Genomic DNA, 20738 nt, shown 5'->3' with positions numbered 1-20738 from the left:
CCAGCTAATAAATCATTCAATAAGCCATCCCCAACTCACGCCCTCAATGAATGAGTCAGTCTAGAAGTCAATCAATCGACCATCCAATAAATCAACTCACTCCCTCAGTGAGTAAATGTGTTAACAGGGTCCTTCAATACTTTCTATTGAAGGACCCTGGGGCGGCTTGCACGAGCATTTAGTAGCGAAAATATTAACGAATTAAAGAATGCGTTCTTAAGTATTCCCTAGACAAACTTCTAGTCCGCACTAGAACGCGTTCTTAAATTCATTATTATTTTCGTTATTAAATATTCGTGCAAGCCGCTCCTGATGTCAATTACTGCGCTGAGCGTCGGCGTAACCGAGCGAACGAATGAGAATGAAAGGTATTGGGAAGCGCAAAAAAAAGGAAAAACACACGGACACGAGAAGAAACGAAGACGAAGACAAGCGATGTCTTCATATTCGTTTCTTCTCGTGTGTGTGTGTGTGTGTGTGTGTGTGTGTGTGTGTGTGTGTGTGTGTGTGTGTGTGTGCGTGTGTGTGTGTGTGTGTGTGTGTGTGTGTGTGTGTGTGTTTTGAGCTTCCAAATACCGTTCCATGATGACCGACCAACAAGCCCACATCGCCACCCTCGTCGAGAATGAAAGGCGGCGAGAGCGAAGAGAGTGCGAGGATTGCGAGGAGGAAAGCGGAGAAGGATAGCACTCACTCACTCACTCACTCACTCACTCACTCACTCACTCACTCACTCACTCACTCACTCACTCACTCACTCACTCACTCACTCACTCACTCACTCACTCACTCACTCACTCAAACAGCTAGTCCAAATTCCATGCTTCTCACCGGCCACAGCGACAGCGGCGGCGTGTCTCGAGTGCACCGTGCAGCCCACGTGCACCCATCCGCTCGGCTCCAGCACGTCCACGTCACGCAGGCTGACCAGCGACAGTCCGGGCTCCGAGTTGTCGTAGCAGCCGCCCACCAGCCACAGCTTCTCGCCCAACGAAGCCACTGCGGGAAACGCGCGAGGCTTGGGCAGCGAATGGCCCTCGGACCACCTGCGAGAGGGGACAAGGGGTAGACCATCACATTGCTGCCACAGTCTGGCGTGTTGACCAATATATTTGCCAGGCTATTTGAATTCAGGATCGCCAGTCAGCCTCTAAAGTCTGTAAAGGAGCACGTTTATATAGGTCAATTACTCACAGGGGACCCTGATCGTGAGAAGGAAATTTACAGAAGAATAAAATTGGGCTGGAGTGCATTCGGCAGGCATCGCCAAGTGCTGACTGGGTGCTTACCACTGCCATTGAAAAGAAGAGTGTACAATCATTGCATTCTACCGGTGCTAACATATGGGGCAGAAACTTGGAGGTTAACAAAGAAGCTCGAGAACAAGTTAAGGATCGCACAAAGGGCGATGGAACGAAAAATGTTAGGCCTAACGTTAAGAGACGGGAAGACAACGGCGTGCATCAGAGAACAAACGGGGATAGCGGATATTCTAGTTGACATTAAGCGGAAAAAATGGAGCTGGGCAGGCCATGTAATGCGTAGGATAAATATCCGGTGGACCGTTAGAGTTACAGCATGTGTGCCAAGAGAAGGGAAGCGCAGTTGAGGACGGCAGAGAACTAGGATGGGTGATGAAGTTAAGAAATTTGCAGGCCCAAGTTGGAGTCAGCTAGCGCAAGACAAGGGTAATTGGAGATGCTGGGAGAGGCTTTGGTCCTGCAGTGGACATAAATATAGGCTGATGGTGAGGACGATGACAAGCAGCAGCGCTAAAATTTGCAGGCTATGTACTCACTCACCACGATGTACTCACACTCGTCGGCCGTCACGTTCTTAGGTACTCCCGCCCACTGATACTCACCAATACTTACTCGCATTTATAGTCGCCTCCATTCAGAGCTACTACCTCACCCACTCACGCTCGCATTCACGTCAGCTCTCTCTCTCACCGGCACTCTCTCGTTGGTGCTAACGCTCACCAGACCCTTGACTAATCACTCTGTCTCACACCTCTGAAAAGAGGGTAGAGCCAGTATTATTCAATTGTACTCCTGCGTGAATGTGCCCACTTATGACTGCGGCTGAGCGGCTATGGTGTTTCGATGTCGAGAACCGAGTCTTGGGTTCGATATTCTGACCTATGGTGGCCGCATCGCTTAAGGGGGCAAACTGTCAAAGCTCACGGGTTCTCGGATTGCGAGCATTCGCCGAGGCGTCCCGGATTTGTATACCGATAACGGGCAAAACCGTTTCGAAATGGTGGCTTATGTTAGTCTTCTCATTCCAGATGTCCGAAAGCTGTTAGAAATGATTATGTGTCGCACAGCCCTATAAGGCCTTTGCTCTCTTTTAGACTATATCTAACAACATATTACGTTCTTCTGCGGAACATGGGTATGATTTAGGTGAATACCATGATTCAGGTGAGCACCGAGCTTTCACTGAGCGTTAAAAATAAAACACTACGCGGTCGAAATCACTCCGATGAATTCCGCTAGCTACAGCGTGTTTCAGATTCAGCTGGGGGATGTAAAATACAATCAGACATCAATAGCTGCCGACTCACGTGTGCGTCTTCGGGTCGTAAATGTCGACCCTGTCCACGGCGCGGTACAATTCGTCCGACTCCGGTACCATGCCGCCGACCACGTAGATGACGTCGCCGACCGTGGCGCACCCAACGGCCATGCGGGGAACATCGAGAGGCGTGCCCTCTCGCCACGTGTCCGACGCCGGGTCGTACTCCTCGGTCGATGCCACGGCCCTGTGTGGCACGCAATAACACGCAGTGCGCATAAAGAAACAACTTGTCTGTCAAAAGCGTAACAGCAGGACACGCTCACAGTTGCCACTGAGTCTTAGGCATTTGATATGCGGGACCGCGCGCGTGAACACACGAAAAGTAATTCTCTTGAGCAATGATGTAGTTTGCTTTTGGTCGACTTATAAATAGACGTGTTTTTCAGAGAGTAAACTTTAGTTTGAAGCAGCGCTTGGTCATGTCTGGCCTTCCTTTCTTGCGTTCGCGTTTTCTTGCGCTTTAACTCAAGTATGAAGCAATTATTCCGAATGTGCCCAAAATTCATTGAAGGTGGTTGCTTTTTGATCCGTTTATCGGTACAAATAAGTTGTGTTTGTAAGACTTCGCGGAGAAAGTCACTTCGCGGAGAAAGTCAGAAAAAAAGAATTGTTTCGTTTTCTTCATCACAAGCCCACTCTATTTGTCTAATGTCTATCTAATATATCTGTCCGTCTGTGTATCTGCTTGTCTATCTGCCAAGAGACAAGAGGAAGCTGTAGAATTCGCGGAGAAAGAAGAGAAAAAACAGATCTGCATTGTTTTCCTTCATCGCAAGCTGTCACCCTGTGCCTAGGAAAAGCAGTCACGTTACTATATCGCAAGAACTATTAACTTTTATCTAAATGAAGCTCACAGTTTCAGTCCGGCACCTTCGCTGACAGCGCGTCGTCGTCAACACTCAGTTCACTTCCTCGTCCCCACCTACCGCAGAAGCGGCAATACCACAGAACGACCAGCTCTTATGCGCGTGGCAATACCTGATATGCAATCTAATCTGTCTGTGTATACCTCATATTAAAGCGTGTCTGTAAGCGTGTAAAGCGTGTCTGTAAGCGTGAAACTCTGCGAGTGCGTGCTTGTGTTCTAAGCAAGCAGGCATGTTCAACCAGTTCGCTGCCCTGTCACGTGTCTTGTCGCTTTCCTCACGTCCTGACCTTTTCTTCGTTCGATGTCTTTCTAAATGCGCGTCAAGAGCACTCTTATTAATTTCGATGTCACATTCATGCTGCATAGACATTCCATGGCCCGCGTCATTACGCATATAGGGCTAAAAGAGTTCGCGTACAGCTTTGCATCTTGTGTAATCTTGTGTAAGTGCAAAGATCCCCTCGTGCATTTTCTGAATACAAAAGTGTTGTCCTTCGCTCGGCAAATGACATTAACAGTTTGTGCATCCTGCAAGTAATTGCGCCGAGTCCTTTGATTGAACACGGCAAAGAAAGGTCGCACAAAAATGAAGGCTTGAGGTGCATCAACAGGGCTAGGGGAATCGAGGCTCAGCCTGGAGCGCTTAGATGTGTGTGGCGTATTATCTGCACATTTGACTCTTATTTCTACTGCAATACATTGAGCATCGAAAAAAAAAAAAGACGGCAGACTTGTGCGACCTTAGAGAATCCCAACGCAATTTCCAGCAAAACTGTTTATTTCGAGCACTTAAACTAAGAATCCGAGTTTCATGAGCATAATTAAATCCCATTCCCTAAAACGGCCTCCGTATGACTTGTTCACGTGAAATCGAGCCCGCTGATACAGATTTTCAAGCACTCGTTGTGAAATTTTTTGCAAGAAAATAATTCACGCGCACATTTTACTTCACAATAACAACATCCATAATGTCTCCTCCCGCCCCCTGCCGCTTTCTCACTAAATTTGATCTCGCTTGTGTTCATAGTTCTCCCAGGGTAGCGGGATAAATTCTGCATTATTCGTAAAACACACTTCGAAGCGCGTACATACGTAATTTATTCCAAAGGCCACAATTAACCCACTCACCTTTCCTGCACATCGCCCATTACCTGGCGCTTACTTTCACTTTCATCAAACATAAACAAGGTGCTTCATTTAGTTTACCGAGGACATCAGGCGAGCCTTATATAACACATGGAAACATCAAAGAAACGAGGGTTCAATAATTATTTGTAGCGCTCGTAAATGAGACAGGAACAACAAAATTTCGCGGGACATTACATTAACCTGGCCCCCATTTCTGCCAAATATAAACTTTGTGTAACGCTTAGTTCTAATCGGACATAGGGAAATGTAGCTGATAGCGGCTTCATGACATTTTCAGGCACTTATTTAAGAAATATTTCGCAGAAACTGTATTCCGTGCACACGCATCTAACATATCGCATGCAAATGCGCCATAGCGTTCTCCCGATGTTCGCAAAGCTTGGTTTCAATGGCATTGGTAGTTACGCCCAGAGAGCGGGATACATTTCTGGCCGCTCGTAAAACTTCATAATGCTCCAGAGCACTTAAATAAGTACGTCAGTGCAAAAACCGCCATTAACTCGCACACTTTGATCTTTGACTACAGATTAGCCGCAACGTGCCTCTTAATTTCAGCAAATATAAACAAGGTGCCTTTCTTAGTTCGCCGAGAATACTGGAGAAACCAACAACGAACTTCGTATGACGCATGAAAATGGACAAAAAATACAAACAAAGAAACGAGGATTAAGTAATTAATTTCGGCGGTTGCAATTAAGCCAGAGACGTGAAACTTTTGCGACACATATTACGTTAACATGGCCCCCATTTCTGCTAAATATAAACTTCGTGCAATGCAGACTTCTTTAGTGACTTTGGGAAATGCGGCTTATAACGGTGGCGTGACGCTTTCGAACACTTATTTAAAAACGTATTCGCAAAAGTTTTATTTGATGCACAAGCATTTATCCTAGCACACAAATTCGCCATAGTGGTCAGCCCTATGTCGTTAGGTTTAGTCTTGGTGGAATTTGTAGGTACAGCCAGGGCTCCGTAGTAAATTTTGCGACGCTCGTAAAGTTCAATCATGGGCGCGCAGAGGCGCTTGAGTGCGTAATTTATTGCACAGACTGTAACAGGCTGTAATTAACCTAATCATTTAGAATTTTGCGTACGCACAACGAATAAGATGCGCCTTACTTTCGCCATATCTTAAAGGATGCACCTTGCTTAGTTATCTGAGTACACCGAAAACCACTACAAACCTTGCATGAAGAAACCAATACAAATCTCGTATGGAGGGAAGAAAACATTACAAACCTCGTATGACACATGAAAAAAAAAAGGCAATTGAGTAATTGTTTGTGACGCTTTTAATAAAGTCAGGAACATGAAAGCTTCGCCATACATTAAACTTAAGATTCCTCCTATTGTCACGATATTTGAAGTTGGTGTCTTGTGCAGTTGCTTTAGACCCCTGGGAAACATTCCAGATAATGGCAGCATGGCTGCCTGGAACGCTTGAATAAGTAAACCTATACAAAGGCTGTAATAAACTAACACATATTAAACATTTATCGTTCGCAAGTCACACCATAATTCCTACTTCACCGAAATATAATCACCGTGCTTCGCATAGTTGACTGAGGATACCGAGGAAATGCAACTGCATGCCTTACATGGCGCTTTAAATTCGCAGAAGAGTATTTAGTAATCATTTCCAAAGCACGTAATTAACCTAGATGCTTCAAAATTTTGGCACACGTCGTCCATAAAACGGCCCAATTTTATTTTAATGCGAAAGCTTGCTGTCTCTGGCCCTGCTACAGAAGTGGAGAAACTTTTTAGGTGTTTAATAGAAAACCTCTAAACGGGCCGTAAACGAAACTTGAGCAATTTTCATTCACTCCTAATTTACACACATGCTTCAAAATTTGCCTGCATGTCTCCCCTAAAATTCGCCACATTTCCTCAAAATATGAACTTCATGAATGATTTTGTTTCTTCAGAAAACCATGAAAACGGCCAAATAAAGTCGCATTACCAACACCACTGTAATCTTCGTTGCGCCTTCTGGTGTATTGTTTTGAGCCCTGTTGCAAACACTCTGCCTTGTATTGGGGGTTCCAGTCCCCGTCAACCCTTGCATTGGCTTTTAGACTGCATCTCCAAGGTCCATGACGGGAATTGAATGAAAAACGAATGAACGAATCTATCATTTCGTAAAAGGGGCTTTCCCTTCGTCCCGTTGCCAAGCTGCCTCGTCAAGACATTTAAGGCATCTTATGAAAACAACGCGAAGAGCGATGGAACGAAAAATGTTAGGCGTAACGTTAAGAGACAGGTAGAGAGCGGTGGTGATCAGGGAGCAAACGGGCATAACCGATGTTCTAGTTGACATTAAGAGAAAAAAAAAATGGAGCTGGGCAGGCCATGTAATGCGTAGGGCAGATAACCGGTGCACCATTAGAGTTACAGAATAGATGCCATGTGACTTGGGACATTGGGATGCGCGACGCAGGCCTCCTATCTGGAGGGCAAGAACAAGTGGGACGGCGCTCTTAGGAGCAGCGAGCTGCAAGACCAACTCTGGGCTGTCCAGAAGGCCCGCGAAGCGGCCTTCTGGACAACCCAGAGTGTAATGCCTAGGGCTCCCCGTCCCGACGTGGGAGGTGCCCTCTACACCTTGACGAACAGTGTGGTGTCCTTCAGGACCATTTTTGGAAATAAAGTTTAACCGCCACCACCACCAAGACAGCGCTAATCGGAGATCGCTGGGAAATGCCTTCGTACTTCAGTGGACATAAAAGTAGGATGATGATAATGAAAACAATTGCTCAAGGCTGAAGCGCCCCTCGTATGACCCGCTGTTGAATCACAATCCTAGTTGGGCCACGTGCGGAGCTAACTGTAATGCTTAAGCTCGGGTCACGGCGTCGTCACGTGTAGTAAAGCTGTGCACATTCGTGCATGGTTCCTCTCGATAAAACACTGTCTAAAAGAACCACTGGTGCCGCGCTCGTGTCGAGGGGGCGGGAGAGTCGAGCGGAGATTTCCGCGTTAGCGTTCCAGACTGTTTCCATTTTTATCCCCGGAAGGGAATTATTAATAGTCTATTTCGTTCCACCGCACCTGTGTGTGTGTCTGCGACGCGGATTGTCAGGCCGCACAGGGCGCACTACGGAACTGCATTGGTGAAAAACAACGCTGGTGACTCAGTGCTACAACTCAGTGAGGTCAGATAAGACAGAAGCGTCGCAGGAAGATATAGGTGACTTGAGGTGGTCACCAGTGACCGAACACGGGAAGCCTCAGGTTTGGGGGCGTCCTTCTGACAAGTGAACTTCGTGAAATGGCTGTTGCCGAGCTTGTTGGTATGACGACACAATACGGCAAACAGCTCAAAAACAGGAGAAAAGATTGAGAGAGGTACCCGTATCGTCCGTTTGCTTAAACGGACCCTGAACCACTTTTTATCGAAGTGGAGAAAGAGATTTAAGGTGAAAATAGGTTATTTTCAGAAATACTTTGCCGCAAAAAGTACTTCAATGCGTTCAGCCGAAGCGGAGTTATTGGCAATCAAACACAGCCTCTCTGTCCTCCCCCTTCCTCCTTCAATGCCTTGCACTGCGAAGGCTACGGCGGAGTGGGGCGGGGCCACAACGCTCCGCCTTTAAAACTTCATCGCGGCGCGCAGTTCAAATTTTGATTTTGGTGCCTACGCCGCGCTAAACGTAAGCCAAACGAGGTTGTCCTCAGAGAGCCGTAGTGCGCTTAGCCAGTGGACTCGTGGCGGCACCCCGCGGTGGCCGCGGTGTAACCGACCGCAGCGACGAATAGCAGCGGCGTATTGGAATGTGCTTTATTGCGCAATAAAGCACACAGAAGAGAGTGAGGATCATGGCTCTGTTGAAACGAGGGCGTTTGAGAGAAAGGTGACCTCGCGCTCCGCTTTCGAGCTCCACGCACCGCGTACGACAGCAAAACTTGGCTGAGATGTTCACAGCAGCGTATGCAACCCGCGGACTATGTTATTTCACAAAGCCCGAGGGATGGTTCAGGGCCCCTTTAACCCTTCGTCCCGTTTTTGTGCTCTTTGGCGCAATGTGTAACCTTCTTGAGTGAATTGTCCTAGCCCAGGGCGAGACAAGTCCCGGCGTCGAAATCTTGTCTCCAGGCTGAGGCTTCGCTTGTTCGGCTACTGATCACTCACACAGTCTGCCCGGTCTGCACTACGTGGTCCCTATTGATCCTGTAAAGTGTGGCCCAGAGTGCTTGAACACCGGATACGGAATTCTACATGATAAATATTGGAGGCTCAGAGTGATGCAGTTCATCGCACGGTGAAGCATGTTGACCAAGCTGCGGTTTGTCGGCCGAACAAGCAACCAGAGGTCCCTGTTTCGGCTTGCAACGCCTAAATCGCCATGTACGGTCGCCCACTTTTCTTTATAGGGACGAGTGAATGCATGGATGACATGATACGAGCGTCCCCTTTGAAAGTGGGTGATGGCTAGTGCTATCAGGTTCCTCTACTTTGCTATGTTTCCCATAGTGGTCCTCAAAATCTATGACTTCGGGCAGGCCAGATAAGTCCCCTGTAGGGTGGATGACAATATTTTTCTCTTTCATAAACCTTCTTCCGCCTTGCGGCTTTCTGCAGGACTGACTTGCCATATTCTGTGGCCGTGTGCTTCGAGTTGTGGAATACCCTGGCGTCGCGCTGTCACATGCAAGCTCTCTAGTTGGCTCAGATTGATAGAGCTACCGCCTCGGCGAGGCATTGCTCCCAGGTTCCATCCCAAAACAACGATGACGTTTTCTTTTTTTTTTTTTTTACATCTGCGAAACGTCGTTTCCAAGTAACATACGGGATGTGGGTTTTCTTTGTAACTCCGTGTTGCGTTCAAGTAGATGACAATATTCTCTTTCATAAACATTCATCCACCTAGCGGATTTCCACAAATATGATTTACCACGACCGAGTTTATCGCTGGGTGGATACTGTGACATTCTACTAGAACGTGATAAACGTTTTACCAGTCTTTTTCGGAGGACTGATCGACGCATGGATAACACGAGCATCCCTTGTAATTCGGCGTGCACGGTGGTGGATTCCGCCTAGCTCGTCACTTTTACCCGTCTTCTGCTCCTATTATCAGCCTTTCGATTCAATAATGTGTGTTAACTAATCATTGATCAGGAAAGAAAACTATTGCCTTAAAATTTGTTTCTGCTTTCCAAAGCTTTGGTGCCACAAATACTCAAGTCGTATTTTGCTATTCTCCATCGCAGATTGATTAAGCTTTTCTTTACTAGTCCCGAAATCTCGATCCATCTGGCAGGGATTACTACGTCCTAGTTGGCCTTTGGATAGATACCGCAACACGCTAACAAAAACATTGGCCATCGCCCCGCCCTGCAAACGTGAATGTCCAGCAAAGCTGTATCAAACACCACACCTGGTCGAGCATTGTCTTCACGCCGTTCTACTGGTGTCTTCAATTTCCGTGGTCTACCCATGGCAGTGTTAGAATGAACTGAATGACTTGCTAGACGGGTCTCCCTTTAACATGTAGATATGAAAGCGTGATGACGTCACAAAGTATATATATATATATATATATATATATATATATATATATATATATATATATATATGCCTGATTGCAAAGATATGCCGTTTGCCTTCAATTGTTAACCTGCGGTTTCGTCTTTACGCCACGAAATTTTCAGACCAACGAGAGGTATACAGCTTCGCTGTAAAGTAAATTTGAAGGACGCTTAAGCTTCGCCTATAAGAGTTCAACGCGATAGCATTCAACAGATCCCTGACTGCTTGGCAGGCTTCCCGGCCGCTGCAGCGTTCTTTTTTTCTCCAGTAGGGACCTGAGGAAGCGAGCGCCATCTGGATGGTGTTTTTGCAAGGAACGAGCCGGGGCGCGCCGCCATATGAATGCTAGAAATGCTGGAAAAGGCGGCTTGCGCTTCAGTTTCCGCCCGTAAGAGAATTATGTTTTCTCGTATACTCAAATTACAATCCAACGCTATCACGTTTGCAGGTTGTGGTTAAGTCGTACTTCGCGATTTTTCTGACAGCATTTTACTTTGAGAAATTCAATCAGTTCACTAACGCATCTGCGCCACGCATAGGGCCTGCGTGGTCGGTGTGGTTCAAGATGCTTTTCTTGACCGCGGACGCCGGCACCCAGGTCAACGCCGACGCCGAATTTTCTGCGACACGGGGCCTCAAACCCTGTCGTGTTAATATGCCCTACGGTTTCCGCACTATTTTCACGCGCTGCGCAAAGAACTCACCGTCCGAAGCGACCCCTGCCACCGAAGACGTAAAGCTTGTCCTGGAAGCACGCAGCGCCGTGCGCCGCGCGGCCCATCTTCATGTCAGCCTTCCGGCTCCACTCCATGGCGTCGATGTCGTAGGCGAACGTGGTCTTGCAGGCCACCAGCTCTCCGGACTTGCGAGTCTCTGGATCGAACCCACCTAGGAACGGCGACGCCCGCGCAGTAGATATAGACCTTTAACAAATCTGGAAAGTAGGCTATAGCGGGAACGACATCATTTTGCAAAATGATATGCACTTTCGTAGTATAGAGCCTTCGTACACCAAGAAAATGAGCTTAAACGGATTCCCGCCGAAGATGAGAAAACGTGGCGGCAGCTCCCATGATCGACGCTATACTATGCACCATTTTTACAACTGGTACATTGTAATCGAGGCGATAATAATAAATTTAATGATATTGAACATCAACGCGAAATATATTGCAGCTGATCCAGCTGTATACAATTTCCCCGAAGAACTCACTAGTGCTATACCGGTCATACGGTGCTGCAGGCGATTATTACTAAAGCCCACTTTTTACCAAGCATTCTTCTTTTTCATTATTATTTTACGGGAATGTAGTGCCATTTCTGTTTCTAACTCGAAGCGGGTAATAGCGTCAGAACACGGCCTCTGAGATCGCCGGCGCCGCTACGTATGAACGCTCGTTCTTGGCGGCTGATTTGAGTTGCGGGAGACTTGTTGCGGGGATCTCCGTAGTCGCAATTAATTCTCTTCAACGCAGTATAGTCTGATGCAATACAACAAACAAAATTCGCGTTAAGTACCGGTATTTAGCGCTCCAACGCAACAAACTGGCTAATCGAGACGGGAGAAGCTGCAGGTTATTTCGACCACCTGGGTTTCTTTCGTGAGCGCCTTGGAAGTACGGTACACGTGCGTTTCTTGCTTTCCGGCCCCGTCAGAAAGCAGCCGCTGCGATTGGGAAACGAACTCGCGACCTAATGCTCACTGCGGCCGAGTCATAGAGCCACTGTAGCGTGCGATGAAACAATAGATGCGATGTTCCCCGGAAGGGTAGTCTTACAATCTAGATAGATGCAATGCTTCGTTTTTTTTTTTTTTTCTGTCCCTGCACTGTTTCAAGAGGCGCCACGGGGCAACGGCATCTTACCGGTGACGTAGACGACCTTCCCGATGAGCACGGCGGCGTGATAGCTGCGCGGCTCGGGCATCATCCCGCACAGGTCCCAGCGGTTCTTGAGCACGTGGTAGTGCAGGACCACGCGTCCTGTTTTTCAGGCATCAGGCGGGAGAGAGTGTGAAGCGCATTAAGTCGACCACCACCGGATAACTAAGCTAAGCAATATTCGAGCTCACTAGGCTGCTGGACTCAGTCACTGTCCATTTATTTATTTATTTATTTGTGATGTATACCGTATAGACTCGTGTCAAAGCCGCACCCTTTTAAGAACAGCACTCCAAACTTGGCATCCCAAAATTTGGAAAGAAGTTTCCAATGGAGAAGCAACTCTCTAACTTTTCTATAACTTTATTTATTGTTATGATGTCAGAGGATGTAAGATTATTGTTTGGATAATGTAAAAATTATTGGTGTATGATGTTGTCGAATGAGAAGAGATGTAAAGGTTGCATAGCATGTACGACTTCACATAAGGATATTCGACTTGCATGCGTGTTGCCTTACACTTTTGTATATCAATTGTTATTCTCCCCCTATGTAACGCCCAAGCTGGGCCTTTAGGGTAAATAAATAAAAAAAAATCGCGTTGTGTGCATTCAATCGCATCGGCGAATTTTCGCGCTCTGCGTACTTCCACGTGCTGCTAGTAGATGGCGAGAGCCGAGGTGTGCACAAGTCGCTGGCTGCGCCGGCGCCATTTGGACCAAAAGGTGCGGTCCCGTGTAAGGGTCGCACCTCATCATAATTGTGAAAAGAAAGTGCGGCCCCTACACGATCGATCGATAGATCGATAGATAGATAGATAGATAGATAGATAGATAGATAGATAGATAGATAGATAGATAGATAGATAGATAGATAGATAGATAGATAGATAGATAGATAGATAGATAGATAGATAGATAGATAGATAGATAGATAGATAGATAGATAGATAGATAGATAGATAGATAGATAGATAGATAGATAGATAGATAGATAGATAGATAGATAGATAGATAGATAGATAGATAGATAGATAGATAGATAGATAGATAGATAGATAGATGGATAGATAGATAGATAGATAGATAGATAGATAGATAGATAGATAGATAGATAGATAGATTCCCCAGTCTCCCAGCGGAATATTGCGGGAAGGGAGCAGACAGCATTTAACAAAACGAGCTGTTCAGCGTTTAAGAATATAGTTGACCCTGTGACGCAGATAAGGACAGTATTGTAAGTGTATATGTGCGTAGTACCTTAAGATGGCAAGTACGTGAACGAAAAAAAAACACTTTGTAAAACTGTATGCCAACTATTCCGTGTTGCAATATATTGTCACGTAACAATATAAACGGGTTATCACCCGTCCGTATATAGACACATTACAGTTTACGGAATACCGGAGCAAGGATGGCGCCATCTTGTGGTGCTGATGTTAGCTAGAGCACGCAGAATCATAACTGCAACAACTTTGTTCTCTCTGTCTGCTAGTGCAAGTACGTGGGCAGAAGCAATCATTAACGCATGTTGCGTTTATTTTATTGCGAAGCGGCCTTTTCGTCTTACCGGACACATTATGGTAGGTAGGTAGGTAGGTTCCTGTTTTGGGGCCTCTTTAACAAAGAGCTACATCTTCGGTGATGAATTTTGAACCGGGGTTAACCATAGCAACAGCCCAATCACGTGCCCATTCGGCAACAGACGCATGAATAGCCGTAGGGAATAACGAACTTACCACACTACTTCCCGCGCGCAAGAAAGCGCTTTAGATGGTTGGCGCGGCGTAACGCTGAATAGCATCAATACATGGTGTCTACAATGTGGCGGCCACGACGCGTTTCCGTCTCTGCAATCACTTCCGGCGCTTCCAGTCCGCAAAAACATAGCCTTCGAGATCTCCTTCTCTTACACAGAGGCAACCGGCGCTGGGGCGTAGATTCGGACATTGCCTATTTGCTTCCATCCTGCGAGAGTACGCTTGTTTCCCCTACGCTTCTTTAGGCGGCAGCTAGCCCTTTCGAGACGTTATTTGACAATGCACAGACTTCGGTATCAGCGCTGTTTACCCACTGAACTACCCTTCGGGACCGGCCGGCCCACGTCATAACGGATCAAGTTGTAACATGTCACAGCCGAAGTACAGTAAATTAGTCAAGCCATCGTCGTGCCGTCCCCTTGTCCGGTTCTTGTAACACACACGCCCGCGTACCTACGTAAACCCAATTGCTCACCCTTACACGCATACTCCCCTCAGCAAAAGCATATCGACGAGGAATTCCGCGACCAAGCCGATTTCAATTTCTCCGCCTATGAAAGTAAGTTGTAACTGAGGACCGCTGTCCAAACTTGGCATTGCGAACTTTACAGTGCACCCATCAATTTCAGTTTAGGCGTCTCAATTACAAATAAGTTCAGTCTATTTTCTTTCGGTGAGCCTGCGGCCCGCACACTTTTCGTTGGGTATGTGCATGCCGCCCCTCAAGAAATGCTGGATAATTAGCTACCTGAAAAGCATTAGTTTCTAACAGTTAGCTAGTTAACTAGCTAACAGTAGTTAATAGTTAACAGTTGTGGGGATGCGTGACTCTCACGCGTATCCTGATGTTTTCCCCGCATGGCTCCCGTCTCCTGTAATGCGGCTTCGCCGCGTGACATTACGGCGCTGTGGTTGCGGTGTATTGCGAGAGATGGCGTGAGTGTTGCGCTGCTAACGCCACCTAGCGGTTGGGTTACTTGGGGCAAAAGGAAGAAGGCGCTTCCTCTTGGCTTGGGGTTCGGCGAGCAGCCGTACTGTTCGCGCGTGCGCTGGCCCGCTTCCCGGCACCGTCACGAGAAGGCTTAGGAGCAGGACACCGGTATGGACGAACTCCGATCGTTCGAACTCGCCGCCATTCGCGTGACCGTACACGTGAACGACCAGGCTATGGCGTCATAGCATGGGGCGAACATATTCGCTCGCCATCCGGTCGCGGTGAGCCGGACTTGTCTTGTCGCGCGCCCATGTGAATGTTCTATGGGTAGTAATTCGGCTAGCATGCATTAGTGTATGAAAGACGCAATAAATGAACTTTTTTATTGTTCGCACTACCGTGTTGTCGTTCCTTTGTCCCAAGAGCATGTGTGAGATCCCAGACAGTTAACTAGTTAGCTTCTAACATTAATTCCCACAGTGTGTGCGATCTGCACACTTTTTTCCTTTTTTTTTCTCCTTCTGCGAAAACGACGACACAATGCAAAAAAAGGATTCTCGTCTCTCAACTACGATCGGCATTTATATTAGAACGCCACGAACATCGTCGTATAAGCTCAAGTTAGGTAAGCCTACGTTCCGAGAGTCGAAGCACTTGCCGTTGGCGTAGTTGAGCGGATCTCTCGGGTCGAGGCCGCCGAAGGTGAGAATGACCGGAAGCGTGTCGTCCTGCACCTTCTTGACCCTTCTCAGCTTCCGGGCGAATGCCGGCAGTCCGCTGGCATCACGCAGTCCCAGCATCTCTCTGCGATGTTGTTTGAATTTAAGCCGCAACGTGCAGTCAGGAATGCTAACCTGTCAAGCTCCGTTGTTGTAAGTGTGAACTCCGATCACACATTTCTTTTATTACTATACCTCTCCTGGTTATTTCTCCGATTATTCGTCAAATACTAGATTAACTTACAAAACTAAATTATGGCGTTTTACGCGTCAGAACCCGCAATCTGATTATGAGGTACGCAGTTGTGCAGTTGTGGGGGACTCCGGAATAACTTCGGCCATCCCCAGGTGGTCGAAATTAATCTGGCGTATATATATATATATATATATATATATATATATATATATATATATATATTATTACAGTCAATGTAGCCGCATTAGTAGAAGAGGAGGAGTGTTAGCGGAGAAGACGAAGAAGAGAACTCTTCTGGCTCGTCGGAGGCTCGCCCTGAGGCCTGTTCAATAAACACCGTTTGTCGCGCGTCGTAACAATATATATATATATATATATATATATATATATATATATACCTAGTTTATGGTTATGGTGCGAAGGGACACAGACGAAGACTAGAACCAGACAGTACGAGCGCTAGCTAGTCTTCGTCTGTGTCCCTTCGCGCTATAAACTAGAAATATGTTACTGTGCCAGCACGCCACTTAATATTGTGCGAATTGAGAATGAGAGAGACATACATAATACGACGCGCTACAAGGGTGCACGCAATATATAGTATATGCAAAAGGGCGGAAAGTTGGGCGAGCTGGCACGGTAACATATTTCTAGTTTATTGCGCGAAGGGACACAGACGAAGACTAGAAGCAGACAGTACGAGCGCTAGCTAGTCTTCGTCTGTGTCCCTTCGCGCTATAAACTAGAAATATGTTACCGTGCCAGCTCGCCCAACTTTCCGCCCTTTTGCATATACTATATATTGCGTGCACCCTTGTAGCGCGTCGTATTATGTATGTCTCTCTCATTCTTTACTGTCAGGTTTTCTTGCAGCGCTGAGTGGTGCGCCACCTGGAGAGAGGGGTCTCGACTATCGTGAAGCACTCGTTTGCCTTCGCATCAATCTCCCTGACAGCTACCGCATTCATTTGTCAATATTTAAAGGTAACTCTTTTTCCAGGATGGTCTCGCGAGTCTCTTTACCACCTTATTTGCCAATTGTAGACGTGAAGTGGCACCTCAGGCTGTTAACGTGTTGCTCACTTGGTGCGCTTGAAGTCGTCGTCGACGCGAACCGTGATGCCGTGGTGCGGGTCATTCGTGGGTGCGGCGGGGACGTAGTGGTAGAAGCGCGGCAGACTGGGTCGGCTCAGCGGAGTGCGAAGCTTCCACGCCTCCACTCCGAGGAAGGTGCTCGAGTCGACGGCCAAGCGGCTGGGAGGCCAGTGACCCTGCGAGACAGACACGAGGGCCAATGCCAAATACAGCAACAGCGAGTTGCAGCAGCCGTTCTTATTGCGACATGGTTTATTTTTGCTGCGTTAACCCACGTCTTGAATACAATTTTTTTTTTGAACCGGGGGTTGGGCAGTCGTTGACTTATAGGGACGTTCGTGTGCGTGCTATCTGTACATAGTCATTGTTGTTGAATGGATAATAAACTGAAACCGAATAGAACGTGTTGCTAGGGTTCGTATTTGGTTTAACAAAAGCGCACGCCTTAGACGGGACAGAGAAAGAATACACAAGACAAGCACTCGAGACATTTTTGAGGCATTTCGTTCGTTGTCCCTGTTATTTATACAGGGTGTTCATTTTTAAGTTTTACGGAATTTTTGAAACTCACCTGTGTCAACCTGGAAATTAATTTCAAGTGGATGCGTCTTGCAAACTCACCGGCCACAATTCGTAAATTGCAATATGCGTCATAAAGTAATTAACTACGAAGTTCATTAGTCAATTTTTGTTAACTAGTTGAATATGTGTTTCGATTTCTCGTGCTACTAATGTCCGCCTCTTCGAATAACCCAGCTCAACGATAAGAATTATGCTACATGCCACAGGGTTTCTTTTTTTTTAAAGTTCTGTAAAGCTTAATTTTGAACACCCGCTATATGCTGTCTACAGCGGTCATACTGACACAGTTACAGCCGCTTGCAGTGAAAGCTGATTTTTTAAAGAAGAATGTGACACCTTGTTGGAAACATTATACAGAGGGTGATGCCTGCATTTTTTTATACAGTGGCTATGTATAGTAACGAATCCACGCAGAAATGGAACTGAGGAAGACGGCAACCCCTTCTCATACATGTATCGACTACAATAAGTGAGAGAAGAAACACGAAATAAAGAAAATCACAGCACAACCATACAGACTTTGTAGTAAACCAGTGACACAAATAACAGGACACTGCACCAACCATGCAAGCTGAATACGAACGTTTTATAGAGGGACATCCATGGGAATGTATTGCATGAAACAGCATAAAAGTATTGAGTAATGCATCTGCATTTATTTTTCAATCTTCCGGCTCAGTGTAAGAGAGAGGGCAGGCTCGTGTGCGCGGCTTATATTTGGAGCCCCTATTCGACATTGGGGAAGAATGTTCCGAACCTTTACCTCTACATATGTGAAATGATGTTTGTCATAAGCATTACGGTTAAAGGGAACCAGGGAAAAGCTGGAAGAAACCGGATGAGTATCAGCGTGAGCATTTAGGAAAATGCTTATAGCAAAACAATAATAAATAAGTATTCTGCAAAATCTTTAATCTACGCGAAGAAGACGGGACGGCAGCAGCAACATAGACGCACACACAAATCACTTTGTGTGTGCGTCTATGTTTCTGTACCGTCTTCTTCGCGCAGTTTAAAGATTTTGCAAAATCTATGAACCGACGTACTAGCCCAACAAGATGCCTTACTAAATAAGTATTGTCAGTAGCCCTATTCACTGACAATATAAGATTGAGTATACGATAACATTACAGGATGGTTACAATGGCGGCGTTCAGGTGTAAATAAGCTCCAAGTTGACACCGTTTTTCTTCTTTATTTTTTTACATCATTTGTGCTGGAGGAGCTTCTTTTAATGGTAGCGTCAGATATATTCCTCGGCTCTTGTTATAGCCACCACATTTCCTGTCCTATTTCCGTCCAGAATGACGTGGTTGACTTTTATGAACACATTTTCTTTCTTATCGCTATTAAACTTTTCAGCATCGCGTTTTTTCGGAGGTGACGCACCTCCAGCGTCTCGTCTTTTTTTTTTTTTTTATCGAATTATTATAAAACGAACACAACCGTTTATTTACGCTTAGGAAAAACGAAAAAGAAAACCGACATAGAATGTGACAAATTCACTCTTGGTATCGCCCTCCCATTCCTATCTGGCGTCAGTGGCATGGTGGGACAGAAACGCGAAAACGTACTGGTACGTCAGGGGCACTAAAAGGGTTTGAATGCGTCACAAGCTGTTGCCCCCCCCCCCCCCCCCCATGAAGGAGTTGAGTGCCTTTAAATATTACGATTTGTCCCATGCGGTATACTTCGTACTTACACCCTCTGCATTGTCATCGACGTCGCCAGCGTCCGTCCTGGGTCTGGGATGAGGCGTAGATTTCTTGCGCACTTCGGGAGGTACCTCAATCTCCTCGGTTGATCGGTCCTTGTCTGCGTACTGCGTGACGGAGCGTTCTTATGCGTCACTCTTTTTTTTTTCGCATGTAAATTCCGAGCTTTAGAAACATTGACAAAAAGAAGGCGAAGTGAAAAGGGCACGTAAGCGCAGTATTTCTAACGGCATCCATCTAAGCTATCAGAATATCACAGATACTTTTTTTTAGAGTGAACATAATTTTGGAAAATTGCCTTGGGTTACTTGAATGCGCGGACATTACTGGCACGAGAAATTTAAATGTACCATCAATTATTTACATCGTTTCACTAATTCAATTTTTAACGAATTACTTTCTGGCACATATTGTAAGTTACAAATTATGGCCGGTGAATTCGCAAGGCCTATCCACTTCGAACGAACTCTGAGGTCACTAGTTTGAGGTTTTTTATTCCCAAACAGCCCGACGAAGTATATTGGCGTTGCAGATATTTTTATGCTTCAAGTGCATGCACGGTAAAGGCGTTTTATTAAAACGGTAAGCGGAACAACGTTGCATTTTTACCCCAAGTATGATGGCGCAGATCTCGAAATTGTCGTCATCCCCATCATTCGTTCTGCTTTCAAACTCACCGGCTGCACTTCGTAAATTACAACACGTGCCGCTAAGCAATTAAGTTAGAAACTTAATTAGTGATATTTTGTTTATTAGTCTAATATGCCTTTCGATTTATATTGAAAGTTATGTCCACTTCTTCGCGCAAGCCATTTGAAGGATAAGAGCTGGGCCATCTACCACAGCCAATTTGTAAAAATTTTGTTCAGGGAGAAAAACGCACTTGGCTTTCACTTTCAGATCAAGAATGCAGCGGCAAGTTAACCTCAGAGGAAACATGCACGCACGCGCACGCACGCACACTCACACACGCGTGCACGCACGTATACATACATACATACATACATACATACATACATACATACATACAACATAACATACATACATACATACATACATACATACATACATACATACATACATACATACATACATACATACATACAGCAACATACATACATACATACATACATACATAACATACATACATACATACATACATACATACATACATACATAACATACATACATACATACATACATACATACATACATACATACATACATACATACATACATACATACATACATACATACATACATACATACATACATACATACATACATACATACATACATGTGCTTTAGATTATCAGGATCACTTGGAGCCATGAGCATCGCTATATGTACTAACCAAACTTTTAGGTGGCTTGTGCGGCCTCCGCCGCTTGTCCTGGTCGCCTTGGTCGAGTTTCAGCGATGAAGGTGCCCTTGAGCTTGCGCCGCTCTGGTTGCGAAAAAAAGAGAGCCGAAGAGAAATATCGTGCACCAGGAGGGGTCGAAACGTGATTAACACCCTCGTACGTTGAGAATGAAATACCCCCAATGATAAAAAAAGAGCGTGTCTTCCAGCGCCGAGGGGTATTACAGAGATAATGAAATGTATAGGCTTACCTGATAGAAACCTGGGGAGGTATCCTATAAGTGTCCGCCTAGTGGGCATGTCCATTTTGTCTGCTGTTGAAGATCCGATTGGCTGGGGTGGGGTGCGCGTCAGAAGGAGCC

At 46.0% G+C, this 20738-nt stretch overlaps 1 protein-coding gene across 1 annotated transcript in view; it reads right to left on the bottom strand.

The window, feature by feature from the left end:
• LOC119452856 (alpha-scruin) overlaps positions 1-20738 on the bottom strand; it is a 38485-nt gene that overhangs the window by 1889 nt on the left and 15858 nt on the right. Inside the window, exons 8-15 of the mRNA XM_049667077.1 lie at positions 20368-20460; positions 19001-19120; positions 16705-16892; positions 15365-15510; positions 11999-12115; positions 10838-11021; positions 2570-2767; positions 832-1046 (exon numbers count right to left, since the gene is read on the bottom strand). Coding sequence (XP_049523034.1) covers positions 832-1046; positions 2570-2767; positions 10838-11021; positions 11999-12115; positions 15365-15510; positions 16705-16892; positions 19001-19120; positions 20368-20460 — 1261 coding nt within the window. The remainder of the gene's footprint in view (positions 1-831; positions 1047-2569; positions 2768-10837; positions 11022-11998; positions 12116-15364; positions 15511-16704; positions 16893-19000; positions 19121-20367; positions 20461-20738) is intronic.

Source organism: Dermacentor silvarum, chromosome 5, assembly GCF_013339745.2.
Source record: "Dermacentor silvarum isolate Dsil-2018 chromosome 5, BIME_Dsil_1.4, whole genome shotgun sequence".
Taxonomy (NCBI): domain Eukaryota; kingdom Metazoa; phylum Arthropoda; class Arachnida; order Ixodida; family Ixodidae; genus Dermacentor; species Dermacentor silvarum.
This window is presented reverse-complemented; position numbering and strand designations above follow the sequence as displayed.